The sequence below is a fragment of the Myotis yumanensis genome, unplaced genomic scaffold (assembly GCF_028538775.1).
Source record: "Myotis yumanensis isolate MYYU_CA2020_CCGP unplaced genomic scaffold, mMyoYum1.0.hap1 SCAF_9, whole genome shotgun sequence".
NCBI classification, from domain to species: domain Eukaryota; kingdom Metazoa; phylum Chordata; class Mammalia; order Chiroptera; family Vespertilionidae; genus Myotis; species Myotis yumanensis.
In genome coordinates, this window is record NW_027223760.1 from 84647556 (window position 1) to 84664923 (window position 17368).

Sequence of the window (17368 nt, forward strand, 5' to 3'; positions counted from 1 at the left end):
GCCGGCCCGCGTGCTGGGAGCAGGGCCCCGGGCGGCCGGCCCGCGTGCTGGGAGCAGGGCCCCGGGCGGCCGGCCTGCGTGAGGACAGGAGGACCAGCACCCGCACCACCTACAGGAAGGTGACACCCTTATTCCTGAAATTCCCGGGGCCCCTGGTCAGAAAGCCCTGGCTGCAGGCCGGCCCTGCTCCTGGCCTCCTGGCTCCTGGCCTCCTGGCCGGCAGGAGGGGACGGGGCCGGACTGACCTGGATCCTGCCCGGGACGCCCGTGCTGTCCATCCGACTGGCCACGTTGACCGTGTTCCCCCAGATGTCGTACTGCGGGCGGCGTGCCCCGATCACCCCGGCCACCACCGGCCCCACGTTGATGCCTGGAAGGCACAGCCACGGGGCTCGCGGGGACGCTTCCCCGGACGGCGCCCCCCTCAGGATGGCAGGTTCCCGGGTCTCCTGGCCCAGCGCCCCTCCCTAAAGCCGGGCCCCACGCCTCACGGGTGCACCCCTGCGGGGTCCTGCCACGGGGGGCTGTGGGACCCTGTGCCCCCCGGCTCCCTTCCCAGAAAGAACAGGGCTCCTGGCCCGGCCGGAGTGGCCCAGTGGATGGAGCCTCGGCCTGCGGACTGAAGGGTCCTGAGTTCGATTCCGGTCAAGGGCACATCCCCAGGTTGCAGGCTCAACCCCTAGTAGGGGGCGTGCAGGAGGCAGCTGATCAACGATGCTCTTATCATGGATGTTTCTATCTCTCTCCCTCTCCCTTCCTCCCTGGAATCAATAAAAATATATTAAAAAAAAAAAAAAAAAGAACAGGGCTCCTGGACGAGACCTCGCGGCTGTTCACAGCCTCTCCGGACGCCCTGATGGGGGCGGGGGCTCCTTCGCTCGAGGCCTGGGGCCCGGCCGCCCCGGGGAGGCCGCCGCCAGCGCTGGGGCGGGTGCAGGGCCGAGGCCACCTACCCACGCGGAGCACGAAGTCGTTGTAGGACTGGTAGTTGATCTCGTCCAGGACGTGGAACATCTCGAGGGCGAAGTCGGCCAGCGTGCCCAGGTGGGCGGAGACGCACCTCTTAGCCTGCACGTGGCAGACACGGCGTCACGTTGGGGGAAACGAGGGCGGAGGGGCAGGGGCACCGCAGGCCAGCTGCCGGGGCGGACCAGCCTGTAGCCCCAGTGGGATCGGGACCCACACCCACCAGGCAGCCCTCCAGCGGGGCCGTTCCGGGCCGGGAATGGCTCATCTTCATCAGGGGTTTGCGGCAACTGCAGCCCCTGGGGGTGCTCAGCTCCCACCGCGCAGGTAGCGGCCGGAGACGGAGGCGCGGAGTTCAGCCCGGGGGTCTGCCGGCGCTGACCGCCTACCTAACCGGCGTCCGCCTGGCGCGTCTCCCGTTTCCTCCGGGTGTGGGACTGTGAGTGGCCTCCCTCATTGCTACCAGTGACCCCTTCTCTGTCTGGTGGCTTTGACGTCTGCTTTGTCTGAGACTGAGGCAGCTGCTTGCGTTTTTTATTACTGCCACCACGGTGTATCTTTCCACCTCCTTTTATTTTTAATGTATCTCCGTGTGCCTTGGTATTTTTTTAAAGTGTGTTTCTTGTGGGAAACCTAGTTGGGTCTCTTTTATAAGCCACTCTGTCTGTCTGTCCATTTTCTAGTTGGTGTGTTTACCATTCCCATTAGAGGGATCGCTGGGCCCCAACCGGTTTGGCTCAGTGGACAGAGCGCCGGCCCAGACAGAGGGTCCTGGGTTCGATTCTGGTCAAGGGCACGTACCTCGGTGGCAGGCACATCCCTGGCCGGGGCGCGTGCGGGAGGCAACCAGTCGATGTGTCTCTCCCTCTCCCTCCCAGGCTCTCTAAGATCAACGGGAACATGTCCTCGGGGAGGGTTAACAATAACACGAATAAATAAGGTGTTACTGCGGCAGGTGGACTGGCGTCTGCCACGTCCACGTCTGTTTTCCACTCGTAGCATTCTGTTTGTTCTTCTTCCTCTTTTCCTGCCCTTTTTTGGCGGGGGGGGGGGGGGGGGGGGGGACAGCCTGTGGACTTGACCCTCAGCTCTGCCCTGGGGCCGGGGACGCTGGGGAGGGGCCTCTGGGCCGACTCCCAGGTGCGGCCCTGATCCTGTGCGGAGGGCAGACGAGGCCCACGTGGGGAGGAGCCGAGAGGCCCCAGGGCAGGGGGGCGGGGCTCCCCGATGCACCCACCTTGGCCCCGGCCGTGGGCGCCAGCCCCCCCGCGGCCATGTAGGTGCTGCCGATGGTCTTGATCTTCTCCAGGTCCTTGTAGAAGTCCTTGTCCAGGAGCTGTGTCGGAAGCACAGAACTGTTACACGTTACCTTACACGGCAGACAAGCCACCGCCGAGCGCTGAGCAACGAGCACGTCGGGGGAGCACCAAGGTAGGCCAAGCTGAGACGCCGCCCGAGGGCCACAGAGGCCTTAGAAGGAGGAGCCGGGCCACGGAGACTGTGCCTCAGCTCACAGCCTCCGGGCGGGCGGGGCCACGGGAGGGACCAGGACGGCTGGCGGGAGGCGGCCGCGGCCCCACCTGCAGGTACGGCCCAACCCGCGCCTGGCGCTTACCAGACAGGGCGGACGCAGCACCGGCCTCACCGCCCACTGCCGGCCAGCGGTCTCCCCCGTCCCATCTGGACCCACGGAGACAGACCCTGTGCCTCCACCCGGTCCCTGGAGAGACACCCTGGCGGGAAGACACTCCTCTCGCCGGCCCGGCCGCCGGGCACCCACCTCGTCGAAGTCGGCGATGATCTCGTTGAGCAGCCGCAGGCACTCCACCCCCATGTTGTTGCCGTCCAGCTCGATGTAGAAGTCGTTGAAGTTGGGGATGGACGCGAACATGACGCCCACCTGGGCGTACGACTGGTAGTACAGGTCCTGGGGGTCGAAGGTCGGGTCAGGGGGGGCCGGGGGCCCTGCTGTGGAAGGGGCTTGGGGGGGCTGGGTCCCCCATTGGTCAGCTCACAGCCAGTGCAGAGCCTGCTGGCTCCTGGGGCGGGGGGCCCCGCAGGACGGAAGGAGCCCGGGGAGCCCTGCGGCCGAGCGGCCAGGCTGACCTGGGGCTGGTGCCGGGTGACGGCTGGCCAGCCCTTCGCTCTGGGCTCGGCCTCTGTCAGCCCAGCGTGCGGCTCCCGCGGCCACAGGAAGTTGTGACCAGCCCACGGCGCTCACAACCGGCCACGGAGGCCCCGTCCCTCCTCACGGGACACGGGCACCATGCTCTCTCCCGGAACCAAAGGGGGGCACTTCCGGGCGCCTCGTCCCCCCCACCAGCCTCCTGATGGCCACACCCTCCCTGCCCGTGGGGCCGGCAGAGGGGCCCGGATCTCGGAGGGCCACTGGGTGGGACCTCGGCTGGGACCGGCCCCCACCAGCGGCCCCTCGGCCTCGGGGCTCAGGGCTCGGGGCTCAGGGGGGCGGGCGGCTCACCATGTTGCGGGGGTTGGAGAGCAGGAAGTGCTGCGCCACGTGTGCCGGCAGCAGGTTGAAGAGGATCCTCCTGTTGTCCAGCTTCACGCGCTCCATGTCGTCTCGCTCCTCCTCCGCCTGCGGGCGCGAGGCCTCAGCGCCTGTGCCCACCTCTCCCCGCCAGGCCTGCACGCGGCCTCGCCACCCCGCCCCCACAGGAACTCCCCGGCCCCCCTGCAGTCCCCCCTCTCGAGGTTCCCTCTGCCCGGCCACCTGCCCGGAGCTGAGCCCCCTCAGCCTGAGCCCCCTCTCCCCACGGCGGCCCCCACAGTCACATCCGCGTGAACACCACCCGCCTCGCCCTTAACGAGACCCGTGAGCCGTCTGCGCTGCCCCTTCACTGAGGCCCCGAACACGCTCTGTCCCGTCACCCGGGCACCCCGAGCACCAAGGCCCCCCGGCCCGGCCCCAGGCAGAGGGGCTGGGCCCACGGCTTCTGGGTGAGCCGCCCGGACCTGCTGAACCGTCATAGGTCAGAGCGTGGAGGCTCCGCCCGTTTCCGGGCAGCGGTGGGCCCGGCGTCCGCAGAGCCCCGTCCACAGCACAAGCCCCTCAGGCCACAGGGGCCCCAGGCCTGCGGTGCCGCCGGCTCGCTCGCGCTCAAACCCGCTCCCTCGGGAATCCCGCCGCCTCCACCCGGGCCACGGAGACGGCAGAGGCTGTGGGACCAGACGGGCGGATCCAGCGCCCACACGGCTGAGGGGCCAGAGGTCTGACGGGGGCTGCTGAGCCCCAGCGGGTGGCCCTGAGCTCCGGGCCCACCCTCGGCCACGGGAGGGCTCCAGGCGCAACTGGCCACGCGACGGCAGCCAGTGATGGGCTCCGCCCATGGGCACCGGAGCCGCCGGATCCGTGGGTCACTCGCCCCAGCTTCCCGCCTGGCGGAGCCCCACGCGAGAGCGGCGTCCTCGGGCACCGCGCTCCTGAACGTGGTCACGCCACACACGGCCTCGGTGGCCGGGCCCGGCCTCAGGAGCCTGGGCTGGTGGCACCTGCCCGGCGCCGGCTCCAGCCTCCTCTCCGTCCACGGGGAGTGAAATGCCCGTGTCTAAAGGTCGGTCCTGCGTGTCGAGGGGTCGGAGGGCACGTGCTGCCGGGTGAGCCGGAGCGTCCCCTCCGTGGCGGCGTCAGAGCCGTCCAGCTGGTCGACGCCACGCGGCCACGTTCACGGAGCGATTCTGCAGCTGAAAGCGAGAGGCGGCGATTCCCACGGGGGCCCCGGGCACCGTCAGGCCGGGGTGAGGGGCCGGAGCCCCGCTTCTGCCAGGGTTTTCTGGGAAAACAGCCGCAGGAGGTCAGCCCGCGGGAGGAGCCGTGCGCTGTCAGCAGTTGCCAACAGGGGCCTCCTCCTGCTCCTCCAAGCAGGGGACAGGCCGAAGGCGAGGAGAGGGGCCCGGAAGCCACGAGAGCCAGCTCAGCCGAGGGGCCTGCGCCCGGCGGGGCCTCCACGCGGAGAGAGCGAGCCAGGCAGGGAGCCCTCCTGAGACAGCACAGCCGACCCCGTCCGCACGTGTGCACTGACACTCGGAAGGTGCTGGAAGGAGGGGTGGAGAGGAAGGTCTTTAAATGACATTTCGTTTATTGATGGCACAGAGGTTTGCTCTCCGAACACAACCCTCAACACTGACGATATTTCAGGGAAGACGCTGCAGCCAGAGGGGCTCTCACTTGTCTTCAATCTCGCTTCAGCGCTTTCCGAGGAGCCGCTTTGGTTCCGAGTTCCGTTTACAGCTCACTCGGACTTCCGAGCGATCGGATCTGTCGTCCCACCTCGTCTCCCCTTTAACGCACCCGCGGGTGCACACGTTGTTGCCGACCTGTGGTGAGCGTCCGTCTTCGGAGCCGAGGAGCAGAAGCCGCCCAGTCGCCCCGGCCCCCACCGTTCCTCGGCCGGGGTTCCGGCGCCACAGTCCACGCCGTCCGAGAACAGATCATGGGAAATTCTACAAACACCGTCACCTGTTTAAAATCGGGCCTGTGAGCCCGGCCAGCGTGGCTCGGTGCTTGAACGTCAACCTATGAACCAGGAGGTCAGGGTTCGATCCCGGTCGGGGCACAGGCCCGGGTTGCGGGCTCGATCCCCAGTGGGGGGCCTGCAGGAGGCAGCCGATCCAGGATTCTCCCTCATCACGGATGCTTCTCTCCCTCTCCCTTCCTATCCCTATAAAATCAATTTTGAAAGTCGTGCGCTGTTCCGAGGAGCGTGACGGAGTCTCTCGCTGTCCCCTGTCCACTCGGGCTGGGACGAGCCGTCTGCCCGGCGTCTCCAGGCTGTGGGCGCTGCCACCGGCCGTGACTCAGTCGTCCCGGCAGCGCAGGCTCGTGTCCCGTCACCTGGTCCTCCTCCTCGTGCTCCAGGGCGGCCACGCCGGCGCTCGGATGGGCTCTGAGGAGGGGAAACTCCTCGCGAGAAGGTGAGCTGCGGCCGTGGCGACGTCCCCGCTGCCCGGCGGCTCGAGAAGGCACCGCCCGACTCCGGGTGTGGCCAGCAGGGGCCTCGGCACAAGCCCCGGGCAGAGCCGTCGGCTGTTTTATTTTCATCGGAACCATCGCTGCCCAGGATTCGCTACTGAGTCCGAGAGGAAGCCACCCGAGCGAGAGCGTTCCCTCAGGAGGCGGCGGCGGCGGAGAGGGAAGCCGGGCTCCGGGAATATTAGCCGGGCCCTCGCCTGGCCCCTGGGCAGAGGCTGGAGGCTCTGACGGACGGGCGACACGTAACCGTCCGAGGACAACACTCCGTCCGGCAGCGTCCTCGCTCCGCTGGGTCACGGGCAGTGTGGGCGCTTCTCCCGCTGTCCTTGCAGCACGGCGCCCCCGGGACACCAGGGGTCTGTGCACGGAACCCCTGGGGGCTCGCCCCTCGGGGGCAAAGGCCTCACCAGTGGGGGACCCAAGACGGGTGGTCAACTCCTGTGTTTACTGGCACTGAAAGGGGCACCAACCCAGGAAAAGCCCTTGCCAGCCCAGACAACAGACAGCACCTGCCTGGGGGTCCCCCTGGGGGTCCCCGGCTGGAGATCCCTCGCCAGGGCCTGGTCCCGCTCCGCCAGCCTGGGCACAAGCCGGAGCCCAGGTGGGGCCCACATGCCCGGCCGGCAGGTCGCCCTGCCTCACCCCATCGGCTCTTCTCGCTCTGGGCAGCTCTTCAGTTCAAGGGCCCAGAGGGGCTGGGGGCGGAGCGACGCGTCTCGGGGGCCAGCAGCTGGGCCCCATGGAGAGCGGACCACGCGGGCAGCACGCCCACCCTGAGGCCGCTCCCTCACCTGCGGGCTTTCAGCTGCCGCGGCCAGGTCTGCGCAGGGCCAGGACCCACCAACAGGTCCCCTCGCCACCCATTTCCTTTTGGCACAGCCAGCGGGAACCAGCGGGAGCGGGGGGAGCGGGGGGAGCCGGCCGGGTCCCTCCTGGCACGGTCACCAGGGCTGGCGGTCCTGTGGCCGAGGCTGTGATTCCGTCGGTGGCCGCCCGGTCCCGGGTTCTGGCATCTGCCCGGCTCCCCGTCGGCAGTGGGAACGCGGCCTGGGCTGTCCTGACAGCCCTCCCGGGCATCCCTGCCCCAAGGGCCCCGCCCGCCTAGAGCCCAGCTTCCCGGTGTGGCGTGAGCACAGGGCTGGGCCAAGGCCTCACAGTCCACAGTCTCCCCACAGGCCTGGCTCAGGGTCAGGCCTCACACGGGTGGGTTTGCTGAGAACAGCCAGAACTCAGCGTGCAGGTCGGAGAACAACGGACAGGCAAGCCCTCAGGGACAGAAGCAGACCGGTGGTGACTGGAATGCCTCAGGGGACGGGAGCTCACTGCTCACCACTGAACTCTGACCTCAGACAGGGCTCCCGGAGCCGTCCCTCTGGCCCCCTGTGCGGCCTCCCCTCGTCCAGCCAGGACCGCCCACCTGACGCCCGCTCCCCAGGGGCTCCTCCGCCACCCCCACCCCCAGGGGAGCAGGAAGGGCCCATCTTGCCTGCGAGGCCCAGAGGTAGTCCAGCCGCAGCTTGACGTCCACCTGCCGGGCGTGCAGGGCCAGCGTGCAGGAGAAGAGCAGGACGGCCAGGACGGGCTCGAAGCTGCGCCCGGAGGCGGTGCCCCCTGGGTGCGAGGAGGAGGAAACCCCGTCGGTGCCCAGACCTTGGCATCGAACACGAGCCGTGTCCACCGAGCGCCCTCAGACCCAACGCCCACGGCGGCGCCCCCAGGCTGAGCACGTCTCCCCGGAGCTGACCCGCGGGTCCCGGGACCAAGGCCTCCCCAGACCTGGGGCGGGGGGGGGGGGGGGGGGGGGGGGGGGGGCGGGGCGGAGAAGCACCGACCAGCAAGCAGCACCCGCAGCCGTGAGCGCGGACATCGGCCGCCCGCCTGTCCGGCCGGAGAGGCACACCTACCCCACGGCCCTGGGGTAGCCGCTGAGCTCCAGGACCAGGATGTAGGACGCGCTGAGCACGCACAGTAGGACCACTTTGGGCAAGGAGGAGACCCGCAGGAAGAGGGCCAGCGGGAGCGTGCCCACCAGGCCGCAGAGCAGGGCCTGGGGCGCCGACTCGCAGGGCGGGGCGGGCAGCACGGCTTCCAGGCCGCCGGGCGGCAGCACCACCAGGGACCCGTTGGGACCGGAGCTCCAGGCCCAGGGCAGGCAGCCCACCTGGAGGGCACGGAGGGCAGGAAGGGGGGGCTGACTCCCCACACGGAGCTGCCCCTCCGCCCCAGCCCGCCCCCTCCCCTCTCCCTCCCCTCCCCCGTCTGGCCCCCCGGGGCTCTCCACAGGCCCTCCCTCCCCGGGCCCTCACCACACAGCCTTGGGCCACGGCGTAGATCAGGACGACGATGAAGGTGCACAGGGCGGTGCGGATCCGGATGGTCAGGCAGCCCGGGAGGCACTGCAGGAGGGGCCTTGGTCACAGCGTCTCCCGTTGGGGGGGGTGGGGGGCTCGTCCGGGGAACACCTCCCCGCGTGGACAGGGCGGTGGCCTCCGCAGGGGCCTCCGTGGCGATCTCACCCGGCTGGGCCCCGCCCACTCCTCATCTCTCACACACACACACACACACACACACACACACACGCGCCTCTTGGTGTTTCCTTATATTTAACCTCCCAGGGGAAAGATTTGCGGGGAAACCTGGTGTCTTTCCATTAAAAAGAGCAGCTCCCTCCCCCGCACTGTGACTGGCACTGAAACCAGAGAACAGCGTGACCTCACATAACGTTCAGTCCTCCTGGCTCATCGACGGGGAGAATTTCCATTTACGGGGGCTTCGTGCTTAAGTAAGTCTTACCATTTTCTTCAGACAGGTTTTGTACAATTTTTGCTAAGTTAAACATTTTATCTTAAATCTATTCTCATTCATTTTTCAATATTCAACAATTTTATGGATAAAAGTCAGAGTTTTTTAAAAAGTCAGAGTTCTTACCTGTCCAGGTTCACACACACATACCTGGACCAGGTGAGGCACGTGTGCAGGACACGTGCACACACACACCTGGACCAGGTGAGGCACACGTGCACACACATACCTGGACCAGATAAGGCACAGGTGCAGGACACGTGCACACACATACCTGGACCAGATAAGGCACAGGTGCAGGACACGTGCACACACATACCTGGACCAGATAAGGCACAGGTGCAGGACACGTGCACACACATACCTGGACCAGATAAGGCACAGGTGCAGGACACGTGCACACACATACCTGGACCAGATAAGGCACAGGTGCAGGACACTTGCACACACATACCTGGACCAGATAAGGCACAGGTGCAGGACACGTGCACACACATACCTGGACCAGATAAGGCACAGGTGCAGGACACGTGCACACACACCTGGACCAGGTGAGGCACGTGTGCAGGACACATACCTGGACCCGGGTGATATGCAGGTACAGGACACAGGCCACCAGGAAGCAGATGCAAAACACCAGCAGGAGCAGGACAGCCACGCTCCTAGGACAGAGGCGCGTGGTCACTCGGGCTGGGCCGGTGGGGTGTGCCCGAGGTGCCTGGGCGTCGGCCCCTCCAGCCCCCCCCGCCCCCTGCCCCCAGAAGCAGCAGCAGCCTCTGGCTCCCGTCCGGGCAGGGACCCTGGAGCCCCCCAACCTCTCCCCCAGAGTCTCCCAATCCCGAGTCTGCAGAGGAAGAGGGAGGGGGCGCTGTGCGGACTTGCGGCTGGGCTCCGTCTGGGACCCGCCTGAGCCCCAGGTGGGGCCCCCAGGTGCGCCCGGCGGCGGGGTGTCCCGGAAACTCAGAGCAGGACTCCACGCGGACGTTTCACTAGGAGACGCTGCGTGTGAGGGAAACGTGGAGGTTTCCTGGGTCGCCCTCGCTGCGTCACGTGACACAGGTTATTAAAACCCTTCCCAGGGGCCACTGTCCCTTCAGTGTTTCTGGTTTCTCCTTCGAAGCTGAGGCCATGGTGGGGGCGGGGACTGAAACCACTGGCGTCTCCGTTACAAACGCAGCGTCGACCCCTGAGCCTGAGCAGCCCGCCCGGCCGTGGAGCGTCGACCCCTGAGCCTGAGCAGCCCGCCCGGCCGTGGAGCCGGGCAAGCCTGGGCCGAGGGCCGAGGGCGTGTGTGTGGCGGGTGCGTCCCCAGCGCAGGGCAGGATGAGCTTAAAGAGAAAGGAACCCCGGCCCTCACCCCCCACGCCCACCCGGAGCCGCACTCACTGGGGGATGATGAGAAGGTAGACGAGGCCGAACAGGGCGGCCAGGACCAGGGCGAGCACCACGGCGCTGGTGAAGGACTCGTCCGGGAGCTGCTGGTACTGCGGACAGAGCCCCGTCAGGCTGCTGCCCCGACCGCCGGAGCCACAGGGACACCGGCCACTGCAGCGTCCACTGGCGTGGGCCAGTGGTCAGAGCATCGGCCGGAGCACCAAGGGTCTCGGGTTCTATTCCCATCAAGGGCATATGCCTGGGTTGCACATTCGATCCCCGGCCCCGTTTGGGGCACATGCAAGAAGCAACCAACTGCTGTATCTCTCTCAGATAGTTGTCTCTGTCTCTCTCTCTCTCTCTCTCTCTCTCCCCCCCCTGCCCTCCCACCCTCGCTTCCACTCTAAAAAAAAAAATCAATGGCCCCAGGCCGGTGTGGCTCAGTGGTTGAGCATCGACCTATGAACAGGAGGTCAGGGTTCGATTCCTGGTCAGAGCACAGGCCCGGGTTGTGGGCTCCATCCCCGTAGGGGGCGGGCAGGAGGCAGCCGATCCATGATTCTCTCTCATCTTTGATGTTTCTCTCTCTCTCTCTCTCTCCCTTCCTTTCTCTGAAACCAACAGGAAAATATATTTTTTTTTAAGTCGATGGGGAAAGTATCCTGGGGCGAGGATTTAAAAGAAAAGAGGAAAAACGAACAGCATCCCACCCGCGGGGATGGGGCAGGGGGTAGGCACGTGGCGGCGGTCCCAGGGCCCCGACTCTGGCCGCCCCGAGCCCGGCACCCACCTTCCGCTCGCGCTCCGCCTGCTTGTACTGGAGGGTGAGCAGGTGCAGGTCCGCCATCTCCAGCTCCGTCTGCCGGGCCTCCAGGAGGCGGCCGATGTACCTGTTGACGCGGGAGCCGGGGCGCAGGCGGTGGACGACGTGGGTCGAGAACGACAGCCGGTTCCTGCCCTTTTCCGAGGCCGTTCGCAAGGCCCTGCGCTTGCGGGCGGCGGGGAGCGAGGCCGTCGTCAATCGCCCGCCCACAGACGGAGGCGCCTCCCGCCCCACCTGCCCCCGGGCCGCGTCTGGGCGGGTGGGGACCTGAGAGGGGTCGCGGCTCCACCACCTGCCGGCCGGACGCCCCGGGGAGTCCTGCATCGGCGACGGGGTCACACGGCGACTGTGGGCGGCCGGGAGGAGGGCCGCAGGACCCCGAGTGCCACCGGGACCGTGCCCAGGACAGGGCACCGACGCAGGCTGGTTCTTCGAAAACATCAATAAAATCGACGAATCTCCAGCAAGTGTGACGAGAGAAAGACACGGACAAGCCCAGGAGGGAACTGTCCTCTCAGGCCCCGACCGTGAGAGGGAATCGGAGCGACCTGGGCGAGGTGCTCATCCACCCGGCGGCCGGCCCCCGCGTTCCCCCTCGAGACACAAACTCCACCGTCCCCACCGGGAGCATCCGAACCGCCTGGAGCAGCGGTCGGCAAACTGCGGCTCTTTGGCCCTTGAGTGTGGCTCTTCCACAAAATACCACGTGCGGGCGTGCACGTACAGTGCGATTGAAACTCCGTGGCCCATGCACAGAAGTCGGTATTTTCTGGAAGAGCCACACTCAAGGGGCCAAAGAGCCGCATGTGGCTCGTGAGCCGCAGTTTGCTGACCACTGGCTTGGAATTACTCAGAAATTGAAGTCGTCATGTCCAATCCCCCAATGCCCGGCCCGGCGGCTCCCCTGGAGAACCCCGCCGAACGCTGGGAGGAGCACGAGCCCCGACTCTACAGTCTCTTCCAGGAAACAGGCGAGGAGGGAGCTCTCCCCGATTCACGTTGTAACGTCCACATCAGCCAGACGAACGGCAAACACGGCCGGCGGCGGCCCTCCCTCAAACAGATGCGGAAAGAACCCTCAACACGAACACAGAACGCGGCGAGCTGCCACCGGAAGCACGCGGCACGCCCGTGTCCAGGGACGCGAGGCCGTCGGACATTTCAGCGTCGACGCAACCCCCCCCCCAACGGGCTAAAGAAGACGATGCCCACAGTCCCCCACGGGTGCCGGACGGAGGAGACCTCGACGGGACTCAAAACCGCACGCCGAGCCGCCGGCAGCGGGGAAGCCGCCCTCCTGACCCCCCACCGCAGGGCACTTAGCAAACCTCCAGATCCAGTTCCCAGACACGGGCTCACGGCCAAACCCACACCAGACCCGAGGCCACGGCGGCCCCGTGAGAGCCCCAGACCTTCACTCTGAGGAGCCTGCGAACCTCTGGATCGATGCCTCTTAAAGGCACGGAACCGAGAGGCGGAGGCGGCGTGAGAGGACAGTCTCAGGAGGCAGGAGGCGGGTCCCTGGTGAGCAGACAGACCCGGTCACCCCGACGGAGGGGCCAGCGTGCTCCTGGGGCTGCGGGCGAGGACGGGGGAGGGGGGAGGACACGCAGGCTGCTCTCGGTGTGGTGGGGCCAGACCTCACTCGGCTGCCAGGACACTGCCCCCCCTGCCCAGAGGACAGGGGTCCCCGGAGGGGCTGGGGTCTCGGGCCAGAGTCACAGACATGAGGCACGTGCCGTTACAGTGGACACAGGACACCCCAACCTAGCTCCAGGCTCACCCCCGGACCCTGCCCCCAAGGCCAGCAGAGGCCAGAAGAGCCGGACCCACACACACAGGAGGGCACAGCCAGAGACGCTCCTCACCCCCCCGACCCCCAGGGACGGGGTGACCGGCAGAGGCCCGAGGGCAGGGACAGGAGGCCCGAGGCTCTGGACTGAGCGAGACACCTGACATGTGTGTGTCTGAGGGCAGAGCCAGACGGCGGCGGGGCTCTCACGCGTGAATTTGCGTGTAAATGGGGGGAATGCCAGGCTGCAGAGAGAAGGGCGGCTAAACAGACATTCCTGCGGGAAAGCGCATCCGAGCTCCCGGGGCGGGGGGGGGGGGTGGGGGGGGGGTGGGGGGGGGGCTACCTTGTCGTCGTCCTCGCAGGTCATGACGTTGGAGAAGGGGATCTCGGCCTTGAACATCTTGCGGCACTGCATGAGCTGCACCAGCAGGTAGCACACCGTCTTGAACTTCATCCTCTTCGCCGGCTTGATGTCCGAGAGGATCAGCCCCGGGAAGATCTGTGGGACAGCGGCAGGGACGGCGTGAGCGGCCGCCCGACCCCCGACCCCCGACCCAGCGTGGCTGTGGCAGGACGGGCGTCTGGCCAGGCCTGCTGTGCATGGCGCCTCGGGAACACGTGGGACCAGCAGGCACCAGCCGGCGATGGGCCCACACACACTCCCGACGCACCCCCTGCCTCTGAACGCGGTGCCGGGGGTCGCTGATGGGGGGCAGCTGATGGGGGTCAGCTGATGGGGGGCAGCTGATGGGGGGGCAGCTGATGGGGGGCAGCTGATGGGGGCAGCTGATGGGGGGCAGCTGATGGGGGACAGCTGATGGGGGGCAGCTGATGGGGGGGCAGCATCAAGCAGGCACTAGGGCCCACGCACCCTCTCAGAGCTCCTTACAGGCCTCCCTCCTCAGCCCAGCGCCCCTCACCTGAGCCCTGGACCTGACCTGGTCACCCTGCACCCTGTCCACATCGCCTTGAGCGCCCACATAAGCTGGCCACCGTCCTGCTGTGCCCCATCCCTGACCCCCGCAGGGCGTCTCTAACCTGTTTTGTACGAGAGGCAGTGAAGGCCCGGGAGGCGGCACCACGGCCCGGGGCCCAGAGGTGATCAGAGTGCCTCCCCCGCCCCCCAACACGCACACACACGCGCGCACACACACACACACACACACACGCCAAGGCCAGCCCCGGACAGGACTGGGGGGACGCCCCGCCCCAGGGGGCCTGGAGCCGGAGGCCGCGGGGAGCAGAGGCCGGGCCCTGGGGGCTGGGCCCACCTTGCGCCGGTGCGAGGGCACGATGAAGAAGGTCTCGATGCCGTGGGCTCTCAGGAAGCTGTTCCTCTCGTGGCCGAGGCCGGGCTCCACCTCGTAGTCGCCGTTCAGACAGGCCAGCGTGGCCGCGGTGATGTGCACCTTCCTGCAGGGCGAGCCCGCGGCTCAGAGTCCGGGCGGTCCGAGCGGCACCGCGCTCAGCCCCGGACACAGGGCTCAGCCCCGGACACACGGCTCAGCCCCGGACACAGGGCTCAGCCCCGGACACACGGCTCAGCCCCGGACACAGGGCTCAGCCCCGGACACACGGCTCAGCCCCGGACACACGGCTCAGCCCCGGACACAGGGCTCAGCCCCGGACACACGGCTCAGCCCCGGACACAGGGCTCAGCCCCGGACACACGGCTCAGCCCCGGACACAGGGCTCAGCCCCGGACACACGGCTCAGCCCCGGACACAGGGCTCAGCCCCGGACACACGGCTCAGCCCCGGACACAGGGCCGGCCCTGCGGCCCCCGCTGCGAGGACAGGGACCCCGCCTGGTGCTCAGGGCGACCTCACGGGGGTCAGCCTGGGCCTCTGGGTCTGTCCTCGGAGCAGAGCGCGCGGGGAGGGCCCGGGAGGCGCGGCCCGGGGGGATCTGAACCCGCTCCGAGCCCAGCCCCTCGGGGAGGAAGGAAGCGAACCGGCACCAGAATCAGCACCGGGGACAGCGCCGCCTGCCCGGAGCCTCCTCATTGGCGCTCCGCCCAGAGCCCCGCCCACTTGCTGAGACTCCGCCTGCGCCGCCCGGCGGCCCCGCCCACGTGGCTGGCGGCTGCGGGGACCCCCCATCTCCGCACGCACCCCGGGAGCCCCGCCGTCTCCATGACGTTGGCCAGGGTCACGTCGTTGGACCACACGTCGTACTGCCACTTGCGCAGGCCCAGGACGCCGCAGAGCACGCGGCCCGTGTGCAGCCCGACGCGCATGTTCAGGTTCACGTCGGTGGCCTCGGCCACGGACCTGCGGGCAGACACGGGCGTGGGGCCACGGAGCCGGCGCTCCCTCCGGGCGGGCACAGGGTCCGGGCCTGGTGTCCCCGACGGCCGAGCTGGTGCCCGGACGGCAGGAGCGTGAGGCCACCGGCCCGGGAGCCCAGCCCCCCGCTGTGCCCAGGGAGCCCCCCTCCCAGCCACCGGCCATCACAGGGCACCACGCCGCCCACCAGGCGCCCCGAGGGAAACGTGCTGCTCTGGGTCCCGGACCCGGACGGGCCTCCTGCCGTGTGAGGGCCACAGCGCGACCACCGGGGGCACGGCCTGGGACTGAACCCTCAGGGTTTGACCCCAAACTCTGAGCCTCGGGAGAGGGGGCTGCAGAACGGCCTGCAGGGGGCCCGGCGCCCCGTAAGCCACCCAACTGCGGGACTTCCCGGGGTGTAGGTTGTGACTGTCCACAGGCGGTAAAAACAAAACAAGTCGTGCGGACCCGCGACCAGACCACCGACCAGGCGCCCTCTCCCCCGCCCAGCGGTGACGGACCAGCCACCTCCAGCCTGGCCGAGGGACGCCGGACGGCGGGAGGCCCTGAGGCCCTGGGAGGGGGGAGACCAAGCACAGAGGGGGGACAGCGTCGCCATGGCCTGAGCAAGGACAGCCCCCGCCCCTAGAATCATCTCATCATCCACAGACGTCAGGCCCGCAGGACAGGAACGGAGGGAAGGGCGGGACCCCAGGGCGCCCCGAAACCCGCGGGAGAAGCAGGGCATCAGCCCCGGGCTCCCGGCTCCAGGCGGGACTCTACCCCTGGCTCCAGGAGGGACTCTAACCCCGGCTCCAAGCCCAGCTCCTTCCCCAGGGAAGGAGAGAAGCAAACTGGGCCCAGTCGGCACCTGGAACAACACGGCCAGGACCAGGCACGGCTGCCCCAGAAGCGGGAGGCCAGGCCCGGTGCCCCAGGGATGCCCCCCTCAGGGCGCACCTGCCCCCGGCCCCGCCCAGGAAGGGAACTCCCCAGTCGGCTCCCTGACTCTCATCCAGCTACGCCCGCGAGGTGACTTCCCGCGGGTGCACACCTGGGCCCTGGGGTCCCTCACAGAGTCCAAAGAAGGGGGTCACGCAGCCTCCACAGCAGGTGGGGCTCTCTCGCAGCCCTCGCCTCGGCTGGGTCTCGGCAGCCCCGGCACAGGTGACACCGGGACAGACGGGCGGGGACAGACGGACGGGGGCAGACGGACCGGGACAAACAGACGGGGGCAGACGGACCGGCACAGGTGACCACCCGGACAGACGGACAGGGGCAGACGGACCGGCACAGGTGACCACCCGGACAGACGGACGGGGACAGACGGACCGGCACAGGTGGCACCGGGACAGATGGGCCAGGACAGACGGATGGGGACAGACGGACGGGGACAGACGGACCGGGGCCGCAGCTGCAGACACTCACGTGATGGTGTCGATCATGTCCAGGCCCATCTCCACGCAGCAGTGGGCGTGGTCGGCCTTGGGCTGGGTGAGGCCGGACACGCAGTAGTAGCAATCCCCCAGGATCTTGATGCGCCGACAGTGGTTCTCCTGCGGGCAGAGGGCGCGTCAGGGCCGGGCGGGCCCTGCCCCTTCCACCCACAGAGGTGCTGGAGACCAGACCACAGGGCGGGACTCACGCCAGGGCCCCTCCCTCCCCCGGGGACTCCCCTTGGGCAGCGCAGCCTCAGGAGGGCGGGCGGCCCCCCTGGCTGTGATCAGGGTGGCCCTGGAGCACCCACGCCTCCCCCACACCTGCCCTCAGGCCTCCTCCAGGCAGGGGTCCATCTGCCGGTCCCTCCGCTCACCAGGCCACCCCCCACAGACCCTGCCCCGGCCTGGGCGCCAGCTCCTCTCCCGCCCGGCTCCCACCCCCGTGGAGCGGGCACCTGCCCCTCTTGTGACGCCCTCTGAACCGTGCCAGGTCCCCCCTCACCCGGGAAACGCGGGCCACGGGCATCTGCCAGTCCCTGCAGCCTGGGCCCGTCTGGGCCCACAGATCTGACCACCGGGTGGGCCAGAGTCCTGACCCCGCCCCCCACACCTGGGGGTCACCACCTGAGCACGTTCCTGTGGGGGTCGCAGCTGGGTCACCCCGAGAAGCCACATGGGAAATCTTCAAGGTGCATCCACTCACCCGAGACAACAGCAAGCCCGTCCCACATCAACAACAGTGACACCTCGGAGGTAACAGGACATTTCCCACAACAAATGACTGGTGAGAGGCCCGGCTGCTTCCACTTTGCTCTAGTGTCTGCTGTCCGGTGTCAGCCCCCCGCCTGTCAGCCCCCGGTCTGTCAGCACACACACACACACACAGCCCCCCCCCCCGCCCCCCGTCTC

The 17368-nt window shown here is 68.1% G+C and overlaps 1 protein-coding gene across 1 annotated transcript in view; it reads right to left on the bottom strand.

The window, feature by feature from the left end:
- Positions 1–17368, bottom strand: part of ADCY1 (adenylate cyclase 1) — a 36342-nt gene that overhangs the window by 4825 nt on the left and 14149 nt on the right. The window contains exons 5-19 of the mRNA XM_070424871.1: positions 16449–16576; positions 14865–15023; positions 14022–14163; positions 13094–13249; positions 10923–11120; positions 10145–10242; positions 9336–9420; positions 8263–8352; positions 7860–8117; positions 7443–7565; positions 3446–3562; positions 2747–2893; positions 2204–2302; positions 954–1068; positions 246–370 (exon numbers count right to left, since the gene is read on the bottom strand). Of these exons, the coding sequence (XP_070280972.1) occupies positions 246–370; positions 954–1068; positions 2204–2302; positions 2747–2893; positions 3446–3562; positions 7443–7565; positions 7860–8117; positions 8263–8352; positions 9336–9420; positions 10145–10242; positions 10923–11120; positions 13094–13249; positions 14022–14163; positions 14865–15023; positions 16449–16576 (2040 nt within the window). The remainder of the gene's footprint in view (positions 1–245; positions 371–953; positions 1069–2203; positions 2303–2746; positions 2894–3445; positions 3563–7442; positions 7566–7859; positions 8118–8262; positions 8353–9335; positions 9421–10144; positions 10243–10922; positions 11121–13093; positions 13250–14021; positions 14164–14864; positions 15024–16448; positions 16577–17368) is intronic.